General features: G+C 44.4%; 1 protein-coding gene across 1 annotated transcript in view; it reads left to right on the top strand.

Annotated features, from left to right (window-relative positions):
- AMOTL1 (angiomotin like 1) overlaps positions 1 to 23,544 on the top strand; it is a 96,651-nt gene that overhangs the window by 23,300 nt on the left and 49,807 nt on the right. Inside the window, exons 2-4 of the mRNA XM_045557099.1 lie at positions 1,463 to 1,612; positions 5,943 to 6,858; positions 19,172 to 19,463. Of these exons, the coding sequence (XP_045413055.1) occupies positions 1,463 to 1,612; positions 5,943 to 6,858; positions 19,172 to 19,463 (1,358 nt within the window). The remainder of the gene's footprint in view (positions 1 to 1,462; positions 1,613 to 5,942; positions 6,859 to 19,171; positions 19,464 to 23,544) is intronic.

Raw genomic sequence — 23,544 nt, 5'->3', positions numbered from 1 at the left:
GCACCTTGCACCTCTCTAGTTTTCCACCACGTTCCACCTGCCTGAAAGTAGAAGCCAGGTCAGGACTTGCTTTTGGACTGAGGCCATCTATGATGCCTAATTTTAGCCCTAGACTTTTAGATTCATAGATGTAGAGAATGAGGGCCAGAAAGGGGCTGAGTTTCTTTCAGGGTAGTCCCTGCAGGTGGGCCAGAAAGGGAAGGCTTGACTGGTCCTGTCTTATTCGCCAGAACTGTAGTTCTAGACTGATCTTCCTACAATGTGCCATTCGTGTTCAGTTTATATTCATCTTTAAGGTGACAGTCACAACCATATTTATTTTAAATTTACAGATCAATATCCTAGTTGTCAAAATCTTTTTTCTCTCTAGTCCAAATGTGCCTGTGACACATGTGAGCACACATGCAAATACTATTTCACGTGTTGAGGTACATTCCCATCTAATGGCCTTTTAGTATAATTAATTTAGTCACTTCTACTAGCTTTGGCCTTGTGGGAAGTGGGTATATAACAAACCTAGCCAGAAATTTCAAATTACCCTTTTGAAGAGATTGCTGAAAAACATTATTTTTCTTCTAATGCAGTTATCTTTGGGGCGAGGATTTTAATAAAAAGAAAAATTGTATGACTCTTTCCCCAGAGTAAACTAAGTTACTTTAGTGAAAAAAAGCCTTCAGGTTGGTGCCCATGCAGAGAAATCAGTGCAGAGAGGGAAAACAGCCTGGGCCTATCCTGCTGAATGTTCCCACGGATGTTGTATGTGCGGTATCAGTGTTATTGTGGTGGTATCTCATGTTCAGTGACTGAAGGAGTGAGTACGATGTCACGTTTAATTGGAACAGGAAGCACACTCTGGTTTGTGTGTGAAGCAGATAAACTGGAGTTGAAAGGCCAGTGCTTGGCAGAGGACCAGAACCCATAGCCCCAGCTCCATGCTGCAACATGAGACTCTAGAAGCCTTTAAAGGGGGCGAGTGCTCTGTCCTGCGCTGGGACATTCGCTTGCTAACACATGGTCTGGCGAAATGACCACCCCTCTCGGTATCTCTTATGTATTTTAGAGACAGCTGCTCTTCCCACTATAGTTTTCCTTCTCTGGCCTCCCCACCTCCCTCCTTTCTATCTCCACCTTGACCGCTCCTGACTTTGTGACGCATTCACCCTCAGAGGACTTGACTTTGACTGGTGGTGCCTGTGCTGCCCTTGGAACCGGTTGCGTGAAAGCATTCGTGCCTTCTCTCAGCGTGTCTCGAAGATTGTTATGTTGATTTCATGGGTCATTTTGGTGGGTGGCTGGACTTGTGATAATTCTGAATAGTAACTTAGGAATTTTATGAATCAAAAAGACAGAGCTGCCACTGCCAGTGGAGATGTGGGCGAATGCCTCCTGGGCTCCTGTGAGTCACGCAGGAAGGAGGAGGGCTTTGTTGGCACTCATGTTCCCTTTGCTTTCTCTCCCCCAGGGCTCCCGCCTGTCTGTTACAGCCCCAGTAGTCCTGGCCAGATTTCAGAAGACCCCAACTACTTTCCCCCAGACTTTCAGCTCTATTCTGGGAGGTATGAGGCATCTGCTTTGACAGTGGAGGCAAACAGCAGCATCAGGGAAAAAGTTGGTAAGTCCTTTTACTGGCACTTGTGTTGGAAAAGCAAAATGATCTTATACTTCTCATTTTTAGCTCTTTTGCGTGCTTCAGATTTTTCTGTATTCTCATCTTGTTTTAAAAATCAGCATATTGGATTATTGGTTGTTTCTTTGTTGATAGGTACCTTATTTTTAATTATGTGGTGCTATAGTGTTAACAGACTATTTTACTCTACTGTGTGATTCTTAGAGAGTCATACCTAAGTATGTAAGAACTTAAGAATTATACCATTTTCCCCATATTTTTTCTCTATCTAATTCCTAAATGCTTTTTCCTACCCTTTCTCAGAATCTTTCATTTCCTTTTTCTTTCTCTGCTCTTATTTTTATCTCTTTTGGCAAATAATTCAGGAGTTCAGAAGAAATAATTCAAAACTAAAGTAGGGAAGGAACTGTCTCCTTTGTAAGAACTTCCTATCTATTTCTGAGGGCTTTTGAGACTGGTAAAACTATGAGGTTATCTTTAAAACCACTTTAGGGAAGGATGTCATGGTTCTTGCCAAATGTGCTTATAACTCATTTTTCTCTTACTTCAGTGAAAAAGAAGTTCAATAGTTTTCATGCTTGTTGAGATCCAGTCCTTTATTATTCATCCAAATACATCATTTTCCTTTGGAAATATATTTTTATTTGAACTTTTATTCAAGTATTATTTAAAAATCTTTATTCTTACTTGAATGTGCTTGTTGCAGTAAGCCTTTCAGATCAGTTACCCTCAGGGTAAGGACGATACCCTCTTTACTCTCATAACCCAGCACCTAGTCCAGTGCCTGAAATACGGTATGTTTGCAGTAAATACCTGTAAAAGGAATGAGTGGACCAATCCACAGTCTAACCCACAATGATCTCTCTCCTTGGGTTGTTCATTGTTTATTACAATTATTTGGCAATTCATCTTCTGTGGACTTTTAATAATCTGTTTCTATTGTTTAAAACTTTTTATTGTTGAACTTGGGTTTATATCTCAGTTATAGTGTACATTCTCTGAAGTGAAAGGGTAAGTGTGAATTTACTTTACGTGTGTTCCTATGAGGTAGCTATGAAGTATCCCCATTTTTCAGAGGAGTGAGGTTCCGAGAAGCCACAAAGGTGAGATTTTGCAGGGGGTGGGGGTGACGGGGGATCCATATGATCAAAGTTGACCTTCAGGAACCAGTCTATAAAATTTTTAAATTTCCTCAGCAATCATGTCCTGAACGCCTTCTGTGGCATTCTGTCAGGGCAGGGTTCTAGGTACTGAGGAGACAGCACATGGGTACAGCGACAAAACTCTGTCCCCTGGGACTGAATCTGGTAGAGCAAGAGAGGTAGTCAGTCCAGTAGGGATTGAAAGGACAAGAGGCCAGAGACAAGAGATTTTGGGAGGGAATTTGGGACATGTAAGCAGCTGGTAAGGAGGACCAGGCCCTGCAGAGTGGCTGAGGGTGTGGGAGAAGGGACTGATGGGGAGCATGTTGGTGCAGAAACTAGGGCTTGGATCCAATTTCTAACTATCACAAATGTGAAATTTCTTAATGAAAATTAGGGGACCAACACAGAGTTGCAGTGTTTTGCTATTGCAAGGACACTAAACATGTCATCTGCTGTTATATACCTTTTTTCATATTTTAATATAAAAAAAGTAAGAGGGATGTAATCCTTGACAGTCCCCAAAAAAGATAGTTGTAAACCTTCTAATGGCACATGTCTATGTATGTACACATGTGGAAGTATTAATATACATATGTGTATATATCTTATAAGCATATCACATCACCTTCATTTTTCTCATTTCACTGTGGGCTCAGACAAACCAGCTTGACAGTTGATTAAATGTGGGGAGTGAAGGAGAAAAAAGGTCAAAAGTGAATATGAAATTTCTATCTGGATGACTCATGTGATGAGGATGCCATTTATAGGGAAAATAATATGTACTTGGGGAAGAAAGACTTTTTGGAAAATGATTGTGCTCCTATGTGAATATAAAACCACAGAGCCATCAAGGCATGAAACTGTACACCTGAAGGCTGCCTAGAGATGATCTAGTCCAGCTCCATTAATTTATGGTTGAGGATATTGGGGCTCAGGGAAAGTAAGTGATTTGCACAAGGTCATGCCCGTAGTAAGTGGTAGAATTTTTACTCTCACAATGCTATGTAATATCCTTAATGCACTACTTAATAGTGATTTGCACAAGGTCATGCCTGTAGTAAGTGGTAGAATGTTTATTCTCACAATGCTATGTAATATCCTTAATGCACTACTTAATAGTACTATTGTAAAATGGGCTAAGTGTTACATTTCATGAAGCTCATGTAGGTATTCTTTTACTTTTAAATGTCTGAGCCCCCATTACTTGCAGGCATTGGGCTTTGTGCTGGGGCAATCCAGATGAGAAGACATGATCATTGTCTTTAAGGAGTCTCAAGTCTTGTGTAAATAATAATTGCCATCTACTATTGCTCCAATAGAGATATATACAAATGGAGTAGGGGCATTGGAGAAGGAGGGATCAAGTCTGCTGGGCTGCAGCAGGAAAGTTTTTACTCAGAAGGTAGCTCTGGAGCTATGACTTGAAGCATGTCTAAGAATTTCCCAAGAGATATGGTGAGATGCAGATTTCTAGGCAGACGGAAGAATGCAATCAAAGATCTAGGAGCTAGAGAGAGCTAGCATGTCTTGGAAACTATATATACTTATGTATTGCTGGAGCTTAAATTCCAAGGGGTTGCCAGTAGGGGCTGGGGGCGGCATGAAATGTTGCTAGAAAGGTGGGCAGTACCTGCTACACCATGTAATAGAATGTCAGTTTCATCCTGTAATTGATCATTGAGGAATTTTGTACAGAAGAGTGACATAACATGATTAGATTTTCCTCGTGGAACAATCTTTCAAGGTAGTATGGAAGACAGATTGGGGTCCGAGGGGTGGGTTTAGAAGTGTGAATGAGACTAGGGAATGAGTCAGGGAAATAGATAAGGAGGCTGTTGGAATGGCCTGGGTACGAAACACCAAGGGCTTGTAACATTGTGGAAGAAAACAGATTTGGTGTCAGATCCTGGCTCTGCCTCTTCTTCCTCTGTGGCCTCTGTGATTTACCCTCTCTGAACTTCTCTCCCATCTGTAAACTGGGGGAATTAATATCTGCCTCTTAGGATTGTATGTGGAATAAATGAAATAACACCTGGAGAGAATTCAGTATAATACCTGGCACATCTATATATGCATTTAAGGGATTCTTGTGGTTATATTGTGATTATTAATGAGGAACTTGGGGGCTGGCACAGGAATAAGAAAGAGGGTTGGCAGAGATGTTGGGAAAGTAGAATTGACAGGCAGTGACTGACTGGATGTTGGGGGTAAGGGAGAGGAAGGAATTTTGGAAAACTCCCAGGTCTCTGGCTTGACAGAAAGTAGACGAGGTAGGGGATGCTGGCATTGGGGTGGGTGGGTAAGCACTGGGGGCGAGGAAGATATGTTGAGCTAGAAGGACTCAGGGGCCTTCAGTTGGTAGTGGTAGATATGTGGGCCATGAGTCAGTAGTTGGAGATGAGGGTGGGTGTGGTGGTGCAGGGAGATTCTGTTTCATGGCGGTGGAAGAGCACATACTACAGAGCTGTGGGAAACACCAGGATTTGAGGGCCAGGTGAGAGAAGGGAGCCAGAGAAGGCGTGTACAGAGAAGAGCCAGAACCAAGAGGAGGGGTGACCTGGAGGCTGAGGCAGGACAGCATTTCAAGAAGAGGGTGAGTAGCCACATCCATAGCTTCAGAAAGATTAGGTATGAAACCTGAGAGCTGGAAAATTCTCATCGGATTTGGTTACTGATCAGAGCAGTGGGGAGGGCAGTGGATGGAGCATTTGGGAAGCAGAGACGGCAAGCGTAGGGTGCTTACAGAGGACAACTGGAAGAGAAGGAAAGGAGAGATACATGTGGCAGTTAGAGTTATATGGGAGGGCCAAGAAAAGGTGGTTTCTTTTTGTTCGATTTTGGTTTTCACCTGTATTTTTTTTAAGATGGAAAGACTTGGGTATGTTTATGTGACAAAGAAAAGCGACCAATGGGGAGAGTAAAGGAAAGGCAGGGGTTGAAGGCTGGAGCAAAGTTTAGGAGGAAGCAGGAGGAGAGGGAGAGGGAGTAGAGTCACTCTGAGTTGGAGAAGCACGTCCAGGAGACGTTGCCTGGCCAGTGAAGGTGATGGTGTATTTGGAGTCTTGTCTTTAAAGGCTACTGTAGTTAGAAGGTTAATCATCCGCTACATACTCAGATACATGTCTCCTGTGGAACAGCCTAATAGCTCTTTCCTTATGTTTCTCTTTTAGCTGAGGATCCTCTTCGTAACTTCCACTCCCCAAACTTCCTGAGGATCTCAGAGGTGGAAATGAGAGGTTCCGAGGATGCAGCAGCTGGCACAGTATTGCAGCGGCTGATCCAGGAACAACTGCGCTATGGCACCCCGACCGAGAACATGAACTTGCTGGCCATTCAGCACCAGGCCACAGGGAGTGCAGGACCAGCCCACCCGACAAACAACTTTTCTTCCACGGAAAACCTCACTCAAGAAGACCCACAAATGGTCTACCAGTCGGCACGCCAGGAACCGCAGGGTCAAGAACACCAGGTGGACAATACGGTGATGGAGAAACAGGTCCGGTCCACACAGCCTCAGCAGAACAATGAGGAACTGCCCACTTACGAGGAGGCTAAAGCCCAGTCACAGTTCTTCAGGGGGCAGCAGCAGCAGCAGCAGGGAGCAGTGGGCCACGGTTACTACATGGCTGGGGGCACCAGTCAGAAGTCCCGGACGGAGGGGAGGCCCACGGTGAACCGTGCCAACAGTGGACAGGTGCACAAGGACGAGGCGCTGAAAGAACTGAAGCAGGGCCATGTCCGCTCGCTCAGTGAGAGGATCATGCAGCTGTCACTGGAGAGGAATGGTGCTAAGCAACACCTCCCTGGCTCAGGGAATGGGAAGGGCTTCAAAGCGGGAGGTGGACCCTCCCCGGCCCAGTCTGCAGGTAAAGTGCTGGACCCTCGAGGCCCTCCACCCGAGTACCCCTTCAAGACCAAGCAAATGATGTCCCCAGTCAGCAAGACCCAGGAGCATGGACTTTTCTATAGTGACCAGCACCCTGGGATGCTTCATGAGATGGTCAAGCCTTACCCTGCACCTCAGCCTGCGAGAACAGAAGTGGCCGTCCTGCGGTACCAGCCACCCCCAGAGTACGGGGTAACGAGGTGAGTATCAGGCCTAGAGGTTTAACTCAGCTTTTCAAAATTCAGCAAGTCGTGTTATCAGCACTTACTATTTTCAGGGCATGTTAGGTTTTTGTCATCAGGCTTTTTTTTTTTCTTATGTGTAATATTTATTAAGCCACTTTTTAAAGCCAAAATATGTGGAGTGAAACAGAGTAGAGGGCAATCAGGGATTTTCTCCAAACGTAACAGAGGGCGGTTGGGGATTATGAGTGTAGGGGAGGAACCTCAGTTGTTAGCCGTCCTTGGGAGCTCTGCCTAGTGGCCTGGCAAAGTAGCAATTTTCCTCTGGCTTTGTGGAGAGCATCCAAACTCCTGGAACGTATTATTACCAAGGGATTTTATAGTCTTTTTCATTGTAGATTTTAAAGGAAAATGTAGTCTGAATGCTAGGACTGTAGAAATCACATAGTCCCACCCCTCATTCAACAGATGAGCAACTGAAGTCTGCAGAGATTAATAAATTTCCCTAGCACACAAGTCTGAGGCAGCAGGGGGGCTAGACACATATCCTGACATCAAAATCTTTCACTCCCTTGCACTAATTCCCCCTACAGCCTTCACATGGATTCTTCTGGCTGATTGATGGATCCAGCAGCACGTACCGAGTGTATACTCCACTCTGCAACCCTGTTCCAGGTGCAGAGATAAAGATATGATCCCTGCTCTCAGGGACCTTATTGCATTGTCTCAGGGGAAACCAGCAAGTAAACAGATCACTACTGTTCAACATGCTGTCTTAGGATAGAAGTGTGCAGAGTGCTAGGGAAACAGACAAGAGAGCATGACTCACAGCTGGAGGGATTGGGGAGAGCTTCCCAGAGGAGGTAACATTTGAGTTGGGTCTTGAAGGATAAGTAAGAGTTGTGGGTAGAGATGAAGTAGGATGAACTGTGCAGAGGGAGGGCTGTTTCTCAGAGCGGCTACGAACGAAGGCTTGTCTGGAACAATGCAGTGATGCAGAGCACTGGTGTGTCAGGGTGTGCTGGGAAGTGGCGGAGGGTGTGTTCGCACTGGGAGGTTGAGACTAGTTGGTGAAGGTCTCTGAGCACCATGCTAAGGAGCTTGGAATGTGTCCATAAGCAACTGGGAAAGGCAGTGTTTTGGGGTAGGGACTGGATGTTGACATCTAACAGCTGACTTCAGTGGCAGCACACGATGAGCTCGAGGAAAGGGCGACGAAGGCCATGAGGACCTGCAGGGACACTCTCACTAGTCCAGACGAGAATGGGTGAAGCTTGGGCAGTGAGCATCGAGGAGCATAATATGTTTAGAGAGGCAGGGAAAAAGAATTGACAGGATTTAGTGATCGGTTAGATATGGAAGTTGAGGAACAGGGCATCTGGAAATAAGGCAATTAAAAATCAAACTCTCAGGAGAGAAGTTGGGTCTGAAGATCACACTTTAGGAGTCCCCGGTGTTTAGATGTCACTGACCTTGTGCAGGGGGAGCAGGGAGCATGCGCAGAGAAGACAAGTGGCCACTGCCTGTTATTGGATATGTCATTCTCATGGAGGGCTTTATTTATCTGTCTCCAAATTGAATGAGCTAGGGTTTCCCCACGCGACCCCAGTGGCTGTGTGCAGGACATACCTTGGCTGTACATCTTCTGAAAAGGGAGTGACGGGGGCTTGGCAGAGGGAGAGCTGGCTGATCTGCCACTGACTACCCCGCGGCTGACACACTTCCCCACATTAGGCTGGGGATGCCAGCTCCAAAGCAGCATAACCAACTGTTAGACCTCAGCCAGGCAGTAGAACTCATTCTTCCTGAAGTTGGCATAATCTGACTCCACTGGGAGGCCCCAGGGGCTCTTCTTCTTTCCCTGTTATCGTTCCTAATTTCTCCAAAGGAGAAATTTTTTTTTTTTAAAGAATTTCTCCAAAGGAGAAATTTCAACTAAAAAAACTACCATATCTCTGGTATTTGCATCACGTTCATTTATTGCAGCTGTTTAAAATAACCCATGATGTTATTTCAGAATTGTACCACAGTTTGGTTTATGATATATTTTACTCTTTTTCCTTAACTCAGCCTCTAGAGCTTGATAGAGGGGAAACTATCCCCAAATGAAGTCTCTGTCCTCTGTTTCGTTTTACTGTTTGTGAAACAGCAGTGCATACAATGGATCTCTTTGCCTTTTGTCACTTGGCAATAGGTGTGATATGAGGTGGGAGAAACAGTCAGGGGAGTGGGGAACACTTTTTGGAGGTCTCCTCAGTTATTTGTGGAAAGTGTCACTTGTCTCAAAGTTATGACGTTAGAGAAGAGAAGCAATGTGTGAGGGATTTGAGCTGACTGCCAGGCTTAGGAGCCAGGCTGACATGACACCTCAGATGTCTCAGGAGATGTAACAGACAGGCCGTTGAGGCTGGGCTTGAGTGCCACAAGGGCCCTTTGTGAGCCTGGCCATGGCCGCCAGCCTGGCTCCAGCGGTGCAGCCCTGGCTAACTGGGTAAACAACGTTGCATCCACACCAGCCCTGCTTAGACACATGTACGCAGCCTGAACTCCAAGGGTTGGACCTGAAACTCAACAGTGTGTGATGTTCAACTTACTTGTCGCCCAGGAGACAAGCAGGGCTCCTTTTAATTTCACTAACATATTCCCTTGTGCTTAAAGGGTTATCTGTTTGTCACTGATAGTGATGGCTTAGAAAGCTGCAGGCTTTTGGGTACAGACCGTTGCATATACCATTGCGTAGAGTCCTGGGCTAGAAGAAGAGACCTCTAACTGAGATCACAGAGTCTGTGATCCTGGCTGATGCTGCACACATGGGCTTAGTAGGGAAGCAATGTTCAGTGGTTTGGTCCAATCCATGACACTGTTGGGACTTCACTCCTTTTTGCCTAGAGACAGAAAGGTCCAAAGAGACAAGTGATAGAACCTATGAAAGGAGTAAGAATTGGGATTTGTTTTTATTTTTATTTTTTAAAGAATTGGGTTTTCTTGCCATCGTTCCTGACTTACAAATTCTCTCACCTGCTCTGATGTGCTAAAGATGGATATGTCTAGTAGGTGATTGATTATAAAGCCCTTCAGGCTCCTTTCATGGAAACGCCCTTGGAGAGGCCCTAGCCAAGGCCTGGTTTCCTTGCACCACCGTGGCCTGTGTCACAGACAGGCTCCTATGGCTGGTGGGGATGGGGGTCTGCAGGGAATATGTGCTGGCCAGGGTTGAAAGCTCTGGTTTTTCCCTTCTTCCATTTTAGTTTTTCCTCAGCTTAAAAGTAGAAATGGAAAGGAATAAGAACAAGATGGGAATTAGATAGGTTGTTATTATGGAGAATTCTCCCAGCCCCCGAAAGCCAAGCATTTGGATATTAATTCTGCCTCACTTTGAGGCAACAGAGCACTTTCAGAAGTAGTAACTTGGCTTATGCAATCTGCACTCCTCATGGAAATGAATGCATGAATGAATACTGGTGGGTGATCTGATTTTTATCAAAGCAATTTGGAGTAAATTAGTCAAGATGTATATTTGTTTTCCAAAGACAACTGTCCATATTTCAAAAATTGGGAAACTAAAGATGCTAAAAAAAATTACTTATTATATCCTACTTTCCTAATATAACCACTTACATTTTTCTTGTACAAATTAATTTTTCACATTATAATCATAAATTATATTTAGTTAGCCTGTGCTCTGCTCACTTCTGTTTTCTTCAGAAGGACCAGAATTGTGGTTATATATTCCAGACTCTAGGAGGAAAGCCCTCTGCATGCACCTTTTTCTCTGGATGTACTGGAAGACTGTAGAAGCAAATTTAACCTTGCTGACAGCTCTGGGGTGTGGGCTTTAGTTTGTCATTTGGTTTGCTTTCATTTGGAGGTGAGGACTGGGTGGAGGGTGTGTGTCTTTCAGACATTTTTAGCAGAACGTTTTAGCTATGGAAGATGATAAATAATGAATTTAAGGCTAATGTGCATGTTTTAGGCAGTATCATCTTGGGAAAAGACTAAGAATGACTCGTGTGGCTGAGTCTCTGAGCCTGTGCATTCGCTTTTTGGCCCTTTGTCTTGGTTCAATCTTGTCTGTTCAGCACAGGTTTTTGATTTACTAGCTCCCTGAAAGCAGAGAGAAGAGTGGTAACTGTTTGTTAATATATTGTTTATCTATGAATATATTAATATTAATTTGATTTTTGGTGTATAGATATACTTTTATACTTTGTAAAAGCATGAAATGGTAGTGTTTGGCCCAGCCCTTCTGTCTTAGGCTGATAAAAACATCTTATAAGATGATGTCAGGAAGCTGTGGATTTCTCTCCAAGCGCAGGCTTCTCACTTTGTGTCACAGGCCAGTCATCGGCACAACCTTCCTTCTCGTCAGGGTAGAGGACCTGCAGTGCCCTGCATTAACTGAGGGAGCCTGTTCCCAAAATTGAAATTGAAATCAAGGGAGCCTGTTTCCTTAAAAAATGCACTATGCATTTTCTCCCATAAAACCTCCTGATTTTGTTTTATTTAGGATAGAGTCAAAGATACTGACTGGGAACATGCTAACTGACAATGCAGGGAGGAGAGATTGCCCAAGAACACCTGTGGCAAATTAAAGATAACATGTGCCCTGAAGGAACCCACATCAGCCCTGCAGTGCACCTAGAGTACAGTTTAAAACATGAACAAACTTGAAGATATGTGCTAAATAACAGGTCTTAATCCTGGTGGGCTCTGTGTTCGGAATGTGCCATATTACAAGAAAGAAGGTTTGGTGGTCCCATCTTACTTTGACTTGGAAATGGCTGGAGGAGGGAGGAACATTTGGGGACTAAGTATATGTTTCTGGAATGGGGAATTATGATTTGCAGTTTATATGGTTGTGAAAATGAATTGCTTTGGGGAATGAAAAGGTAAGCCAAACCCGGCTATTGGATTAAAAACTATGCATTGCACTTAACAAAAATGAGGCCACAGAGCTTTATTTAAATGCCACCAGCTAAACGTGTGTTTTAAATACCAGCATTGGAACTCAGGAGTTTCTACAGTTTTTAGGCTGAATTATGGCTGGTTGAGCCAAGTAAAATGCCCTGTGTGTCCCGAGAAACATCTCTGCAGCATGGGAATTTCAAGAAGCTAGGGTCAAGTTCAGGTTACTTTCTCAGAAAACATAACACAATTGCAGCTGTAGTGCATTAAATGAGTGACTTCTCTAAACAGGAAGATTATCTATATCAACCCTGCATAGCAATTGTTTTGATCTTAGTTTACCCAGGAGTCGAGTCTTAATTTTAACATTTATGAGACTTATGCTGCATGTCCAAAGGGGTCCAGATGGGGAGTTCCATGGGTTTGGGAAAAGAAGATTCCAGGGAGTTTGAGTTCTGGCTGTTCCATCTTGTAGCAAATTGCATACGTTCTCAGAGCCTAAGTTTCCTTATCTGCAACCTGTTATAGCTAATTTTTCCAAAATCTGATTTTCTTCCTTACATAAATAAAACATGTTCTAAAACATTTAGAAATATAGGTAACTCCCATTCTACCCCACCCCCAAAAAGGAGGAAAATAGAAATTACCTTCTCATTGTTAAACACTCTGTTGTTCACTATGTTGCTTCAAGGATCAGAAAATTATGAGAAAATACTGTAAGCTGCAAAGTTTCAGGGTGTCATAAGTATGAGGCATTTTTATGAGTGAGAAGTATTCAAATTGAACCTTTTCCCAGCCAAGAAGCCCTTCATTATTGCATCTCCCTTAAAATTTTATTTTACTTTTTTCTGACTATTAAAATAACAATGCTTACTTTTAAAATTTATGTTTTCCATTTTTCTATAATGTTACATGTATTACTTAGATAGTGAATTTTTTAAATAGCTGTGCATGTTCACGTATAAAATGTATTAATAACAGAAAAGTATGAAGAATAGAAAAAACATCCCTAGTACCATCACTGGCAGACAGGCAGCCTTCACTTGTGTTCATAGTTCCTTCCAGTCTTCATTCTATGTGTTGTTTTTTACACAGATGAAATCCTAACACATATCATAGCTTGAGAAATTAAAAAAAAAAAATTTCCCTTAGGGGAAAAGCTTGTGGAACTGAATTGTTAATACAGATAAACTGGAAAAAATTATTTTGATTTTTATTTCTCTGCTAATAAGTTTGCACTGGAAAATGTGTATTTAGCCGCTTTCATTTCCTCTTGACCATATCCTTCGTCTATTTGCCCATTGATTTTTCTTTTCCTATCATGTTTTGCAAAATTTTTTCAAATGAGCAATTTTTATTCAATATTAGCCTGAGAGCCTAATTGTAGATAAACATAGAATTTAATCTATTGAATATAGCTTGCTGATCACAGTGAAGGATCTGGAACCACAGGGTGGGAACAGCCTGTGTTTGCATGAATTGCTTTACTGCTCCCTGAATTCTGGAGTCGGCTTTCCAAAATGAGGCCCTTGTACATGTGCTGTGGTCTAAGGCAGCACTGTCCAACAGAAATATAGTATGAGCCACATGTCTCATTTAAAATTTTTTAGTCACCACATTTTAAAAAGTTAAAGAAACAGATGAAATTAATATTAAAGCCTATTTCAGCTAACACATTTTAAAACATTTTAAAAACACATTTTAGTTAGCCCATTATATCCAAAATATTATCATCTCAACAGGTAATCAATATAAAAACTATTACTAAGCTATTTTACATTTATTGTGCTAAGTCTTCAAATTCTGCTGTCTTATATCTCAGTTTGGACTAGCTGCGTTTCAGGTGCTCAGTAGCCACCTGTGGCTAGTGGCTACTGTTTCGGACAGTGCGGGACAAGGAGTGAGAAAGTGTGTCGGAGAGAGAGTGCCCTGACATCACCCTGGAACTGCGCTGTGGGTCTGCATTGCATTACGTGCTGGAGTGTGCCGTGGTTCCTCCGGAGGCTTTGGGAGCAGGGGCTGCGATTCCTACCACAGAGTTTTGAAGAAGAAGGGGAGACCCAAGGGTGGTGCTTCTTGCCTTTCTTCTGACACCCGTTAGCAAGCAGTGTGTGGTGACAACGGAGGCTAGCAGTTACTAAGTGCTTTCCTAAAGACAGACACTAGGCATACCCTCTCATTTAATTCTCACAACCGCTCTGTGAGGTAGGTATTATTATTATTACCATTTAGGTGAAGAAGAGGTTAAAAACTTGTTCATGGTTACATGGCTAAAGAAGCAGAGCTGGAATTCAACCCTAAGGCAAAAAAACAAAGAGACCCCATGTTAAGGAACATGGCCAGGAACCCTGGTGAGGTAGGAGTATGGTGGGCTTAAGGCCCATTTTTTGCTTTGTATAGACTGTGAGATCAGTAGTTTGTCATGTGTGTCCTCTGAGCCTTAATTTGCATATTTATAAAATAGGATAGTATTATATATGGAATGAAAGCAGTGAATGCCCAAGCTTGTGGGAATTAAATGACACAGTAGATGTAAAGTACTATTTCTTCAATGCACATTTATTTACGGAATAATGTAAAAACGTAAGTTTATTTACGAAGGCTTGTTGTGTAAGACTGTTGATTAGGTATCACTGATGACCTGATTTCCCCACTCCAAATAACATCATTACTCCAGTTTGAGCTGTACTCTGTGACCCCAAATACATGAGAAGAAGGGCAGTGGCATGGGGCTGTGTTATTATATTGGCAACTTCATGATTTGAGAGTCTACCTGCATATCCAGAACAAATGTCAATGCCAGAGATCTCTTCCTTAATACAATGTTGAAGGTTTATCTATTCTTGGAAAATTCGTCAAGCAAATATGATCTGCCTTACTCTTGAGCTTAGGTACTAAATCAATGGGTGAAAATTTATTCGGTGCCAGCTCAGTATATACTAAGTCACAATTTTCTATCCCTAGAAAACTTGCATGCTAATGATTAGGCAAAATTAGGGAGAAAGGACACATGTATGAAATATTAAGTATTATAATATTATATTTAAATAAAAATTCAGGAGAACAAGTAATATAAAGCCAGTGGTGGTAGGTTGTCAGGAGGGTGATTCAGGTAGTAAGTAAGTAAGAGGAAAGAAATGGATGCCAATTCTAGGAGCTGAGCTCTGCACAGCATGGTCCTGAACATTCACAGTGGAGGGCCAGCCTGTGAGGCTATTTTATCTCTTCAGTACGGCTGTTTAAATCCTGTAATTCCTGTTTTCCATACATAACCGTGACCTTGGGGAGAAGAGGCTCCTTCAGCTCTACTCGAATATATTTAAATAACTGGTTGGCTCGGTGGCAGATGGAGAAAGGTCACTTCCTGTGTGTTCCAAGGCTCATTTGGTTCCTTGAGAAAGAAGTAGGACCTGTTATTTGACCTCCGGAACCTATATTTTCTCATGAAAGTAGGGATAATGGAGCCTGCCTCTGTTTTTTGTGAGGATTCAGCAAGGTGATGACAGTGCCTGGCAGAGAGCATAGCCCCTCAGTAAATGTTAGTTGAGTGCTCTCTGTAGACAAGACATTAACTATGAAACGATTATGTTGAATGTAAGTTATAGTCCAAGGAAAACAACTCAGAAGCAGGTGTCTAGCCCTGCTGCTTACCCTGAGGCTGCTTGAACCTACAGAAAGTTCTGGTGCTTTTGTGTTTGGGTGTGGTTAGTGGATATGATGGTGGCTCAGGCTGAGCCACAGGAAGGTGTTAGAAACCCAGGAGCACGGGACCAACGGCCGGCTGCCTCCCCTCCCTGCTCTCACCCGTGGGGGAAGTCGTGAGCTCCAGGGACTCTGGAAATGGACAGTCCAGGCTTGAATCTCTTCCATGGTCCTATTGTCTTTGTTTTATATTTTGCAAGTTACCATTCTGTGCCTTGTTTTCCTTGTTTAAATGGACTAATAATATCTGTTTTATAAAAGTCAAAATGAGACGGTGCACATAGTAGCAGATGCCACAGTGGCTGGAATGTAAAAAGTGCTCAATAAATGTTAGCCATATCAGAAGAAATTTACTGGGCTTCTCATGAATGCACAGTGCTCAGCTCTATATTAGGGGCCGTAGGATATGATGATAATAATTATATTAATGGTGATAACAACTAACATTTGTCCAGTGCTTACTATGTATCAGACTTTATACTAACTCCTTAAATTCTTTAACAACTGTCTAAGTGGCATTATGATCCCAGGAAACTGAGACACAGGCTGCTTACTTGCGCTCTGATTTTACGACCTAATAGAGGAAATAGGCTCACAGATAGACAATTATATAGCATGGAATTCTCTTCGCAAGAAGTTTCTCAGTAACTGTTGTCTCCCATCTCCTCTCTTTCACTTTCCTTTGTGTCCTCATTACTAGGAAGTATTCATGCTAACGGTGGCCCATCAATACATCAGCTTTGCAGGCTGAGGATAGGCTGCTGTGTTGCACTGGTATGATTTTGTATGAAATTGTCCTGTTCTCTCCCGACACTCTTTGCCCCTTCGCACTAAGCACAGATCTGCTTATACAGACCTTTGAGCCCACCAGCCCCAGCTGGCTGAGTGGTGGGGCCAAGGAGTAGACGTTTGCTCTCCTTCCTGCATATCATCTATCGTAATGTGGTGTTTATTAGCATGGATGTGAAGAGAGTTGTTTGTGAGGCCAGTGCTCCCTGTGTGATAGAAGACTTATCATTTTGAAAAAGCCCATTCTTTTCTGTCCCTTAAACATACTTTTCTTGCATCCTCACTTAGGTAAGTAGCCACCGACACTGATGACTTAGGCTGGCATCGAGAAAGCACTATCACCTGATTTTTGCCTCCTCTTGGTTTTCCTTGTAACATAGCAGAAAAGATGACTGAGACAATAAGCCCATCATTGACTGTAAGTGACTTAAAAATCCCAGAGTTAAAGAAATGGTAAGAGGAGGAAGCTGCGGATTCATCTGTGCTCACCTCCACCTCTAGGAGACAAGCCGACTTTCTCCCTGGCACTGAGTGAAGTGTGAAGGGATGCTCAGGAGCTGGGATGGGGGTCTGCCTTTGAATCAAAGGCACTGGTGTAATTTGTGGTATTTTGGCTCTTGCCAAGGTAACCTCCTTCCATGAAAAATGTATTGTAGGATTTAGCCAGCCTGCAGCAAGCACTAATTCAGTGACAGATCTGTGGTGTTTAGGGTCCATACCTGGTAGGCATTCCTGTGACCTGGGGTGGAAGCTGGGCATTGTGAATTTCACTTTTGTGGTGGAGTTGGACTGACTTGTACATACAGGCCAACACATATATTCACACACACACCAGTGTGGAAGGGGCACAAATTCATCAAAATGCAGAAATGTTCTGTGTACAAAGAGATGGCCAGGGAGTTATGCAGAAGGTGTGTGGAGAAAAGGAGGAGCGATGGTTTATATCTCCCCCCAGACAGTGTTCCCTTCTGAAACTGGAGGATGGAACGTGAAACTCATTCACAGAATAAAGAATGGCACTGAGCACCATGGTTCTGCACCTTGCCTGGGGAACTTCGGTCTCCGTTATTTTAACATAAAAGGGAAGGAAAGGGAAGGGGCTTCTATATTGAAGGCATAGGAAGTCCAGCTGGGAAGTAGCTCCTGAGCCCAGGTGGAGTGCTTTGATGTTAGTTACCAAGCAAGGGCTGAGGTTGCTCTGTTAGGATCTGCTGGGCTTATTCTGGGGTCATCTTTATGAAGGGGTCCACGTAGGAAGGGCTGAGTTGACCCTTGTCAAATTTTCTTTTAGAGTTTGTCATTTAGCTGCCAGGAGTTGGCATTCAGAGGAATTCTGGCTATGAGATATGCTTACCAAATGAGAGATATAGAGGCGGACAGGCTCCAAAAACATTTCAGCAAATATGCTTGAGAGAAAAATAAAAGGCTAGGCGACATACCTGAAAAAACGGGGCTACCTCTGAGAACTCTGGCTGTGGGTAGCCACAGGTTCTGGAAGGTGACACATGTAACTGGGACTGATAGAAGTGGCTGGCTCTCCAGAGGGCTCAGCCCTTGGATACAGAATGTTGAAGATTTAGGGTTGGTGCTAATTCTTAGGACCTCTAGGTCCTAGATTAAGACCTAACAGTCGAGGAGGCCATCAGGAAAACTAGTTTCCCAAGTCTCTGCAGAAGAGAGGCAGCTGCGGTTGGAGAACTAACAGCAAGGCTATGTTTGCTCTTTATACCTGTAAGCGTTGTTGTTAGGAGCCCTTGGCTTAGGTTGACAGAAAATACGGTGATTCTCAGGACACAGGTTAACAGAATAGCAAGGAGTGAATTGTTAGGAGGGGGGACTGGGGATGGAAATTCGTGGTTTCAGAAACAGGAGCTAATACCGGGAATTTGAGCCATCAGGGGACACTTCTATGTGTCCTCTTCAATATGGATAAAATTAGACCTGTGATCTCCAGACCTCCCTGACCCCTGCAAAACAAAACACAAGTCAGATTCTCCCCTAGGACTTCCCATTTCATTAAATGGTACCCCTATCCATTTGTGTAGAGCCCAAAATCTAGGAGTAATTTTTATTTTCCTTGCTTCCTGTCTCCCCATACATGATACATGCAAAACAAATCCCAAATCCCCGAGTGTTTCTCTTTTGCTTCTGCCCTGTGGTCAGTTCTCACCTGGGCCACACCTGGGCCTCCTGGCTGGGCTCCACGTGTCCCCTCCTGCCACCATCCCTTCCTGCCACCATCACTGCATTCTCTGCATACCCCAAGAGCAAAGGCAGCTCCTCCCCTGGCCTCTGTGTATGTTTTAAGGGGAAGTCTGGCCGTGGCTCACAGAGACCCTTGCCCATGGCTCCAGTCTCGTCTTGCACTGCTGTGTGCCGGGTACTTTATACCCAGCTCGCTTCCTTCCCCTTGCTCAGGCCAGTGCTAAGTCATGCTGTGGGCTCTGGGTGCTGGCTGCCTCCCCTCCCTGGAAAACTCCTTTCCCCCACTTCTTCACCTCCTCTGTCCAAACCACGGGTTCCTTCTTGTCTGACGTCAGCTCAAACCTCTGCTTCTCAGAGACTCCTTCCCTGACCTCTCGGCAGGAAGTAGCCACTCAGTGATTCCCCTTTGCATCACTCCGCTTTATTCTTTGCAGAGTACTCGTTACTTTTTGATACTTGGCTTTGTCTGTTTATTGTTGGAGGGCTTGCCTGCTTCTCTCCCCTAGAATGTAAGCTTCTCAGAGCAGGGGCCAGGTCTGTCTTGTTCGCTGTTTCCCCAGTAGCCAGAACGGTGCTGAATCAGAGGGGAGCACAGGGAACACTGGGCATTGGGAAATGTATTGGTGACCTCTGGCCACGAAGCCATCGGCGGTGCCAGTATTGGTGGGGCTTCCTTCCTGTGCCCACCACTTCCCCTGGATCTGATTGCTGGTCTTCTGTTGCCCTGCAGCCGCCCATGCCAACTTCCGTTCCCGGCGACGGTGCAGCAGCACAGCCCGGTATCCTCCCAGACCTCCTCCATCAGCGGGCCGCTGCACTCCGTCTCCCTGCCGCTCCCACTGCCGATGACCCTGGCCGCCCCACAGCCCCCACCGGCCGCCTCCCCCAGCCAGCAGCTTGGGCCAGATGCCTTTGCGATTGTGGAGCGAGCCCAGCAAATGGTGGAGATACTAACAGAGGAGAACCGGGTGCTTCACCAGGAACTTCAGGGTTACTACGACAATGCTGATAAGCTCCACAAGGTGCGTGACTCCCTGGGGTAATGGGCGGGAGAAAGTCTTCTGGAAGGAGCAGAATTCTTGACCTGGTCATGTGGGGTTGATTTGCTCACTTACTTGCCAACATTTAACTAGGCCCGTTTTATGCCAGGCACTGTGCAAGACTTTAGGGAGACAAAAATAAGTATGACCCAGTGCCTGCCTTGGAGGAGCTTACTCTCCGGAAGGCGAGAGAGTTGCCTAAGCTGGCACCTGCAGTGGAGTGTGAAGGAGCCACAGTAGGTACAGCGGAGGTAGCCTTTGATCGGAGACTCAGAGGCTAAGTAGGATTTCCCCAGGTGGACAAGTGTGGAAGAGGGAACCCCGAGAGTTAACACAGAGGAATGAATCGACAGCCATCAATTTTTCCTTTAAATCTGAAAGTCTCAGACAGGCATGTTTCTGTGTTTGTTTCATTAGCTGGTCTCTGCCAAAAAGCCGTGTTGCCTCATGCTAGAGGGTCAAGAATACAAGTGACTATGTGCTTTCCATGCACTTGCGACTGGGGGTGGGGGTGCTGAGTGATTCTAGCCTGTGTAGTGATTGTGCGAATGTTAGAATAGATGGCAGCTGCAATCTTAGGGATTTATGGTAAGAGCCAAAGTAAATAGGAGAACACCCAGCAAGAGTAAACTGTTGCCAGGCAGCGATTTCGTGATGACCCACAAGTCAGCATCTGATGTATTGCAGGTAGGTTTGAAGAGGGGATGGGGCAAAGGTAATAGGATATTTTAGGGCAAGAGAGCCAGAGGGCACTCAAGTTTCCTTTCTGGGGGCAAGGAAGCATGCATGGTAGTAGTGATCTTGTGAGAGTCTAAGTGTCTACCTCTGTCCTTGCAATAAGAGGTCTTTCTAAAGAGAAGAGGTAGGAATATAAACCCTACCTCACTATAAGAGCGTTGTCACTGTGGCTCCATATGGCAATTAATGCTCTTGGCTGGCCCATTTGGTGTTCACTATTTAGTATTGATTTCATACGTAAAGCTGGTCTTTTTGCTGGTCAGGGTTTCAGAGTAGTCGGCCCGTCTCACATCCTGAGGGCTGACCGAGAAAACAGCAATGGATTTGATGGTGCAAATGTTCACAGACATGTGCCCCAGCATGTTTGTGCGGAGCTTCCACTAAAAGGGTCCGGAGCTCCCTGGAGTCAAGACCAGACTTGGCTTAGGGAGTTCTGGCTGCCTTTATTGGAGGAAAAAAATGAGAGCCAGAAACAAGCAGGGGCTGCCTGAAGATTGCATCCCCACTCCCACTCGCACCCTTAGAAGTTGGGAAATGGGCATGTTGTCTCCAGGGGTTGGGCCTGCATGTCATTGCACAGGCCCAAGCTTGCCTCTGACACCTCCCGGGGCAGCTTGTTTCTCGGTATGGTCTGAAAATTGGGAAGAGCTGACTCAGCACTTCCTGGGAAACAAGCAATTTCTTTCTCCTCCCCTAATGAAGCTCTGGGCCAGACATGTCCAGTAGCTGCGCAGACCCACCTGAGGGCAGAGTGTGGTGCTGGGTGTTTTCCCATGGATGTTTATGAAGAGTTACATGGACAGTGCAGAAATTGGGACGTCTTCTTGTTATTCTTCGTTGACTGCTTTATTAATATATACTTTTTATGGACCCATAACATACAGCTCTTTCTTGATTTTGATGCACATTTCCATTTTGAAAAACCAAATGACTTACTCTCCTAGTAACTTGATTTGCCTGCACAGAAGATGATTCTTAAAATTTGTGGCCAAAAGGATTTTGATGGCTTCTGAAAAGGGAAACAAATCAAAAACTGTTTTCCTTCTGGAACCCAAAACTCCTTCAGTCCCTTGAATATTATAAATGGTTCTGCAAATATAGGAGGTCCTCACTTAACGTCATCAATAGGTTCTTAGAAACCTATTGTTATGTTATAATGTTGTTACATTGATGAGGAAAATAATATGCGTCATAAAAAAACAATTTTTTTCTCATTAATGTTATCACAAAATGACACTGAAAGAGGACCTGCTGTATATTGTTTCTTTTAAAGTTGACGTTTCCAAGAACCTACCGATGATGTTACATGAGGACTTACTGTACTACATTTCATTGATCTGTCATGGATGTCAAACCAGAATTGTAATTTAAAACTTAAACTTTGATGGATACCTGCCATGATCATCATTAGTTCTATAGCTGTCCTCAAGAACTAGGACCAAGAGACAGAAGAATTGCATGAACTTTGTGGCATAACATTTTGTGCCTTGTGTTCCCAGGATCATCCTGGTGTCCCATACCTTTCCTCACCACTGACCTTTCTGCTCAGTGTTCTTAGCAGCTATTTGAACCTTAGATCTGGGGAGAGGGTGGCTGGATGAGGTGACAACCTTGCTTCTCAGAAATAATAGCTACCAGTTGCCCTGGCATGGATTTGACCCCTGCTTTGGGTGGGCCTACTGTGCTATGATGTAGGATGTGACCACAGTGTGCCCACAGTGTCATCCCATCTGGGATCCTCAGAGCATGGAGAGCACTTTGGCCCTTGCAGAGATTGCACTGTAAGGACAGAACCAAAAATAGATGAATTTTTAATTGCAGAGCTTAGCCTGCACATACCGTGCCAGGAACACAGCAGAAAAGAATGATTAAATTCAGAGATTGCCAAATCCCAGTGTAGATATGAAGACCTCGTTTCCAAAGAGGCGCAAGGTAGTGATTATCACTGTTAATGTTGGAATGATGGTCGAGGACCCCCAGAAAGAGCTGTTGTTTTTTAGTCTTTCCTTTTGGTAACTCATTTTGCTGCTTTTTCCTCCCAGTTTCCCTGAAACTTAATTAATGGATGGAGTTTTCACCAGGACCAGACTGTGGGCTGTCGAGTGGGTTGGCCTCAGAAGCCATCAGGGAGTAGATGGACATTTCAAGGGAAAGGGCCAATCATTTATGGTTACCCCAGGCTTGCTTTAGTGAAGACCCTCTTTTATGAGTAAAATAACAGTGGCTTTGATCAGGCAATCTGTGGCTTGGACAGCCCGCCTTTCTTTGGTCCTGTGTGTCCCTGAGATGTACATGTGAAGGTGTTCAAGAAAAAAGCCAGTATCTGGAGCTAGGAATGGCTGAGATTTTCTCAGGTCCTTCTCTGCTCATTTGCTTTTTGGCAACAGTGCCAGTGGCAGTCATGTAGGGCTTTCTGCTTTGCTCACGTAGTTCTGTTTCTGGGACATTGAGTGCATCTCTGTGATTGCAGGGAGAGCTCCCTGACACCTGGGCTGGAAGGGAGAAGGGGAGTTGTGAAGGCAAACCTGATGTTCCCTTCTGCACCATACTCAGAGTCTGGATGGGCCCCAAAAATTTTTCCCTCAGAGCCAGCCTGTCCAACTTTCCTTCATCTTTAACAATTGTCACAGGGTGCTTAAGACGTTCTGGACATGGAGGATACGAAGAAGAAGGTGTGCTTCTCACTCTGAAGGCGTTTGCAATCAGAAATAAAAGAGCTTTAGACTTAAAATTCTTAAATGAGTCTAGTCCAACTTTCTACCCCTTAGGAATCCTTGCTTTATGTCTCTGATAGGAGGTCATTTATTTTTTACTTGAACGCTTCCAGAGAACAGCAGCTCACTACTGGGTATACTATAATCCTAAAAAATGTAGTTAGGTGAGTTTTCCTTATGTTGAATCAAAATCTGCCTCTCTTTAACTCCCTACGTGTAGTCATAGCTCTGCCCTCTGTAACCACACTATCTTAGTCCATTTTGTGTTGCAATAACAAAATATCTGAGACTGAGGAATTTATACAGAAAAGTGGGAGATTTAGCTCTCAGTTCTGCAGGCTGGGACATTCCAGAAGCACGAGGCCAGCATCTGCTCGTGAGGAAGCAAAACCCAAAGGGTGTGTCCCGCTTTACCACATACATCCCACTCTCAGGGAGCTGATCCATTCCCTCGAGAACTAATCTAGTCTCACAAGAGCAAGAACTCACTCAAGCCATTCATGAGGGGGCCACCCCCATGACTCAGACACCTCCCACTGGGCCCCACCTCTCACACCACCCTGGGGATCCGATTTCAACATGAGATTTGGACAAGCCACATGCATGACACA

This window comes from Lemur catta, chromosome 7, assembly GCF_020740605.2.
Source record: "Lemur catta isolate mLemCat1 chromosome 7, mLemCat1.pri, whole genome shotgun sequence".
Lineage (NCBI taxonomy): Eukaryota > Metazoa > Chordata > Mammalia > Primates > Lemuridae > Lemur > Lemur catta.
This window is presented reverse-complemented; position numbering and strand designations above follow the sequence as displayed.